General features: G+C 46.6%; 1 protein-coding gene across 1 annotated transcript; it reads left to right on the forward strand.

Annotated features, from left to right (window-relative positions):
- The first annotated feature begins 749 nt into the window (after window positions 1-749).
- Window positions 750-1,748, forward strand: LOC144279676 (olfactory receptor 52R1-like). The gene has a single exon (XM_077841272.1). It carries the CDS (start codon window positions 750-752, stop codon window positions 1,746-1,748), a length of 999 nt encoding a protein of 332 aa, XP_077697398.1.
- Window positions 1,749-6,507: the final 4,759 nt, after the last annotated feature.

The raw sequence follows: 6,507 nt of genomic DNA on the forward strand, positions 1-6,507 counted from the left end.
AATTTGCATAGGTGAGCACAGACCCAAACCCTTGGGTCTGAGAACAATGAAAAAACATTCAGTTTTCTTACAAGAAGACTTTTAATAGAAATAGAAGTAAATAGAAGTAAAGGAATCACCTCTATAAAATCAGGATGGTAGATACCTTACAGGGTAATTAGATTCAAAACATAGAGAATCCCTCTAGGCAAAACCTTAAGTTACAAAAAAGACACACAGACAGAAATAGTAATTCTATTCAGCACAGTTCTTTTCTCAGCCATTTAAAGAAATCATAATCTAACACATACCTAGCTAGATTACTTACTAAAAGTTCTAAGACTCCATTCCTGTTCTATCCCTAGGAAAAGCAGCATATAGACAGACCCAGACCCTTTGTTTCTCTTCCTCCTCCCAGCTTTTGAAACTATCTTGTCTCGTCATTGGTCATTTTGGTCAGGTGCCAGTGGGGTTACCTTTAGCTTCTTAACCCTTTACAGGTGAGAGATTTTTTCCTCTGGCCAGGAGGGATTTTAAAGGGGTTTACCCTTCCCTTTATATTGATGACAGTTCATAATTCATTTATCTTAATCATTAAAATGTCATTTTTCAGTGTGTGAAGAGCGACCAACCTGCTTCATCCATGAGCCAAGCCTCCAGCTGTGCATGTAGTGTTTCATATTAACATTTTCTTTCCATCCAGACATTTGTCCTGCGACCACCACTCTAGACCCTGGGCACAATCAGGAAGTCAGGGGAACGCACGGTACATGCAGGAAACACCATTCTGCCTCAGCGTTGGAAACCTTCTCTCCTACTCCATGTCAGATTCCAACTCAACTGACTTCACCAACCCCTCCACCTTCATCCTCCTGGGCATTCCTGGCCTGGAGGGAGCCCAAGTCTGGCTCTCCATCCCCTTCTGTGCCATGTATGCCATAGTCATCCTGGGGAACTTCACCATCCTGTTCATCGTGAAGAGGGAGCCAAGCCTCCATGGGCCCATGCACTATATCCTCTGCATGCTGGTCGTCGCCGACATGGTCCCATCTACGGCCGTCGTACCCAAAATCCTAAGTATCTTCTGGTTCAATTCCAGGGAGATCAATTTCAGCGCCTGCTTCATCCAGATGTTCTGCCTTCTCAGCTGCTCTTTGGTGCATTCTGGGATCCTTGTGGCCATGGCTTTTGATCGCTACGTGGCCATCTGTGATCCCCTGAGATATTCCACCACTCTGACAAACCCTGTGGTGGCCAAAATTGGCCTGGCCCTGGTGCTGCGTGGCGTCATGCTCGCATTGCCCTATCCCTTCCTGGCGAGGAGGTGGCCATATTGCAGAACCAACATCATTCCCTACACATACTGCAAGCACATAGCTGTAGTGAAGCTGGCTTGCGCCGACATCCGCCTCAGTAGTTACTACAGCCTGGCTGTGGCATTCTTGGTGACCGGCGTGGATGTGTTTTGTATCACCATGTCCTATACCCAGATCCTCAGGGTCATCTTCAGCCTCCCAACAAAGGACGCCCGCCTCAAGACTTTTGGGACCTGCGGCTCCCACTTCTGTGTCATCTTAGCCTGTTACATCGCACATCTCTTCTCCGCCCTCACGGAACGGTTTGGGCACAATATGGCCCTGCATTTCCACGTTCTCATGAACAACATGTATCTCCTGGTGCCTCCCATGTTAAACCCCATCATCTATGGGGTGAGGAGCCAACAGATTCGGGATAGTCTGCTCCAGCTCTTTACTCAGAAAGGGTCCTAAAGCTTTCTCCTGGTTATCTGGCTCTCAGACTGAGCTCCATGCAGAGCTGGCTGGTGACATGGTGCTGGGCCCTCTTCCCTGAATCACTGACTGGCCAATCAAAGAGACCTGAAACCCTTTCCTGACTTTACTGTGCTGTGTCAGTGTGACAAACTGGGGAATCTGACTATGTGCAACTCCGAGGGTTGCCGCCTTTCTAATTCCTGGTAACTGGAAGCATGAGGCTCCACCCATGTACCATGCATCTTCCCCCAGGTTATGCCCCTGCTATATGTCTTCCCCTCAAGGCCCTGGCCCTCACTCTCTCCTCTCCTTCCCACCTCCTGTCACTCTCTGGATCGTCCTTGTGACACTCTGCACTCCAAAGCACTCCATATTTACCACGGTGATGTAATTATGGTACGTTTTGTACAAAGTATGTCCTGTGAGGTATTATTCTAAAGGGCTTAATCTGCTTAACATTGATACCTCCTTGCGTTGTATAAGAAGTAACGAAATCATGCTTTGTGTGAGTTCCTAAAGTGTGATACGAGGCTGGAAACACCCAAAACCAGCCTTTCAGGTATGTCAAAGGATTAGCTAGACAGTGTTAATCGCTGTCATAAACACTCATCGAGGGAAGAATCCACTAGCACAGGAACTCTGTATAAGAAAGCCTCCACGGAGGGAGTACGGAGACAACGGAGAATGTTTGGCCAATGGGGGTGGACCCCGCACGTCACATACACAGACTTTTCAGAAAACTGGAGGAAACTATAAAAGGTGGGGAGTGAAATCATCTCTTGTCTTCACTGCCCCACAACTCAACATCTGCAAGAAGCTCAGAGGAAGACAAAGGAGTTTGAATGGGGCAGGGGAACCCAGGCTTCAAAGCAGGTACAGCCTTTTCCTCAGGAATCTGTAAGCCTGCTTGTATCATCAGTCAGGTGAGATATTGCTGATTCAAATCCTATCAAGCATGTATAAGTCTTAAGCTGCAGGTTTGTTTCACTTCCTGAGCAACCTGTTTTGATCTGTTCTTTTATCACTTATAATCACTTAGCATCTATCCTTCTGTAGTTAATAAACCTGATTTATGTTTCATCTTAACTAGTGTGTTTTTGAGTGAAGTGTTTGGGACTCTTAGCTCCATTAGCAAAGAAAGGTGCATATCTTCCCCCATCGAGGGGGGAGAGGCTAATTAATGAGCTTGCACGGTACACATCTCTGTGTTGTGCAAGACGGTGTAATTCTGACTCTATGCTCCTGGAGGGGTGCAAGGCTGGGGAGCTGGGATATTGGCTGATGGTCCATGAGTAGCTTAGGTAAAGCACTCAGGTAACTTAGTTGAGTGTGTGGCAACACCTGCTGTCGTGTTGGGTGAGAACAGGGCCCGGAGGGGCTGGCTGTGTGTCACCAGCAGAGCAGGGGGAAAGGCCAACCCAGCTGAATGGTTTGGGGGCACAGCAGTTCCAACAGCTTCCAGGCTTCTCCCAGAGGTACATCCCATCACAATCTCCTCCTCCCACCCAGCCCCCCCAGTTGGGCTCCCTCTGCTCTGGGGATGGGACGGGAGATGCTGCAGCCTGACAAGGAGCTTGCGTGCGGGTAGGAGGCGGCCCCAGTTAATGACCCAGTGCATCCCTCTGCCCTGCAGTAACTGGACATCGTTATACATAGAGATATGAGTAGAATTCTTAAGTCAGTTTCATGGTCGAGATGGTGAGCTTTAGAGTTGCCAAGAGATCTTTCAGAATTAACCCTTCGCTTGCAGCCCAATGTTCAGGATCAAGGTGATCCAGAATGGAGCTGCAGACCTCAGCCTTGTGACTTGAGCTTCTCCTGACGAAGCTGAAGCGGATTTGAGATGACAGGATCAGGACCCAAGTATTCTTTTAAGGACCATTTGCAGGCTATGATAATGAAGAATTGTTGCTTTGAAATAGAATTACCTATTTCCTGTGAATACACTGGTAACTCTTCCATTCATCAGCATAAGGTAATTATCCATTAAGCATGCATTGGTAGTTAACTACAAACATCAAATAGAAGTCTAGACAATGAAATTATTACACCCACGTTTAATTTCAATGTTACTATTTTCTTTTGATCTTTGAATCAACAGATATACCAACAGACAGGAACCATCTGTTTACATGGTTAACATCTAACAAGATATAAATAAACACATACAGTTAGGATTACCTCTTGTCATAACCATACAGCTAAGGGTAGCCTAGAATTCCTCCTTTACCTGTAAGGAGTTAAGAAGCTCAAGTAACCTGGTTGACACCTGACCAAAAGGACCAATATGGGAAAGAAGATACTTTCAAATCTGGGGTGGGGGGTGGGAGGCTTTGTTTGGGCTCTTTGTTTGTGTGCTCTCTCCTGGGACTGAGAAGGGCCAGGCAGAAAACTCCTTCTCCTGCAGACCATCCTGAAACGAGTCTCTCATACTACAGAAAGTGTAAGTAAGCAAGGTGAGGTGCATTAGGTTATCATTTGTTTGAGCTTGTGACTATTCCCTGTGCTAGAGGGAGGTTTATTCCTGTTTTTGTAACTTTAAAGTTGCCTAGAGGGAATTCCTCTGTGTTTTAAATCTTTTGTTACCCTGTAAAGTTACCTTCCATCCTGATTTTACCAAGGTGATTCTTTTACCTTTTTTAAAAAATAAAATTCTTCTTTTAAGAACCTGATTGATTTTCAGTGTCCTAAAGACCCAGGGGTTTAGGTCTGTGCTCACTTTGTAACCAATTGGTTAGGTTATTATTCTCAAGCCTCCCCAGGAAAGGGGGTGTAGGAGTTTGGGGGGATATTTTGGAGGAGATAGGGCTCCAAGTGGCCCTCCCTGAACGTTTGTTTAAATCACTTGGTGGTGGCAGCGATACCAAGGGCAAGGAAGAAATTGTGCCTTGGGGAAGTTTTTAACCTAAGCTGAAATAAGCTTAGGGGGTCTTTCATGCAGATCCCCACATCTGTACCGCAGAGTTCAGAGTGGGGAGGGAACCCTGACACCTCTAATTCTCTAACAGTACAGGTTTGCATTTTAAAGCTCAAGTCCATTTCCCATGGCTATGTTGCTATTTATGAGAAATGGTCCTATTGACCATTTATATACTTCTCTAATATGTCTTTAAAGGTTGAATTTTGGTCAATTAGCATGCTAGTTGCATAACCCTTTCTGACCATGTCACACCTATTTACTCACATTTGATTGTATGAACCATCTCGACATTGGTGAGGCCTCATCTGGAGTACTGTGTCCAGTTTTGGGCCCCACACTACAAGAAGGATGTGGATAAATTGGAGAGAGTCCAGCGAAGGGCAACAAAAATGATTAGGGGTCTGGAACACATGACTTATGAGGAGAGGCTGAGGGAACTGGGATTGTTTAGTCTGCGGAAGAGAAGAATGAGGGGGGATTTGATAGCTGCTTTCAACTACCTGAGAGGTGGTTCCAGAGAGGATGGTTCTAGACTATTCTCAGTGGTAGAAGAGGACAGGACAAGGAGTAATGGTCTCAAGTTGCAGTGGGGGAGGTTTAGGTTGGATATTAGAAAAAACTTTTTCACTAGGAGGGTGGTGAAACACTGGAATGCGATACTTAGGGAGGTGGTAGAATCTCCTTCCTTAGAAGTTGTTAAGGTCAGGCTTGAGAAAGCCCTGGCTGGGATGATTTAATTGGGGATTGGCCCTGCTTTGAGCAGGGGGTTGGACTAGATGACCTTCTGAGGTCCCTTCCAACCCTGATATTCTATGATTCTATGATCTCTATCCTTACGTCTTGGGGCTTTTACTGTACTCTTCGCTCATGCTCCTTGTGCTCAGAGGCAGGAGGCTTGAGTGGATAGAAGAAAGGAGTAACTGCATTTTAGATAAAATCCGTTTTCTCCAGCTTCTCTGCTGAGGGGTGGGCTTGGAAGGAATGGAACCTCCCCAGAAGAGGGACCAGAGAGAGGCAGTATTGGTCCAGCCCTTTACAAACACAGAGACTGGATGAGTCAGAAGAAGCTGGGGCAGGAGAGAGGCACAATGGAGGCAGAGGGGACTCTTTGGTTTCAGAGCTATGGCTGCAGCAGAGAGGCAGACTCCAGATGGAGGAGAAGCCAGGAGGTGGCCTCTGGACACCTTAGAGGGCTCTGACGAAATCCCAAAGAATGCTCCAGGGCAGTGAGGACACTGAGGTGGGAATAGTGTACAAGTGTGGTACTGTGTTTAACTGGATCCGGGTATCTCTTGTGCTGTGTAAAGTAGAGGAATTGGTTTAGCAACCCCTTTTGGAAAGCCTGGATCAGTTTGCTTTAACGATCCTGTGCCCTGAAAGAAGGAAACTGAAAACAGAGTTTGCCCAAGGGGGGGTGGGGGAGGGGCTCTGGGAAGGTGTGTTGAAGGAATTGGAGAGTCTGGGGGAGCCAAGCCAAATCTAGTCTCTGGGCCCTGGCGCTTGGCATGCAACTCTCTGTATAACCCACACGCCTCCTGGGTGTGGTGTTCTGTCCCATCTAGTGGCACCGAGACCACTTAAAGAGAGAGATAAAATGAGTCTGCTTGACAGCCTTAACTAATAGGCAGTTGGCTTTTACCTCATGTGGTAGAGGCTCATGTACTAAGCTCCAAAGGTCCAAGGTTCGATCCCGCCCACTGACGACCAGCGTCTGTTGGTGTTACAAGTGGTGAATCATCCGGGATTTCAACTGAGAAATCTTTTATGCTACTGTGGAGGTTTGATTCCTGTTTTTGTAACTGTGAAGATGAAGCTAGAGGGGAATCCTCTTTCTTT

The sequence above is a fragment of the Eretmochelys imbricata genome, chromosome 1 (assembly GCF_965152235.1).
Source record: "Eretmochelys imbricata isolate rEreImb1 chromosome 1, rEreImb1.hap1, whole genome shotgun sequence".
Taxonomy (NCBI): domain Eukaryota; kingdom Metazoa; phylum Chordata; order Testudines; family Cheloniidae; genus Eretmochelys; species Eretmochelys imbricata.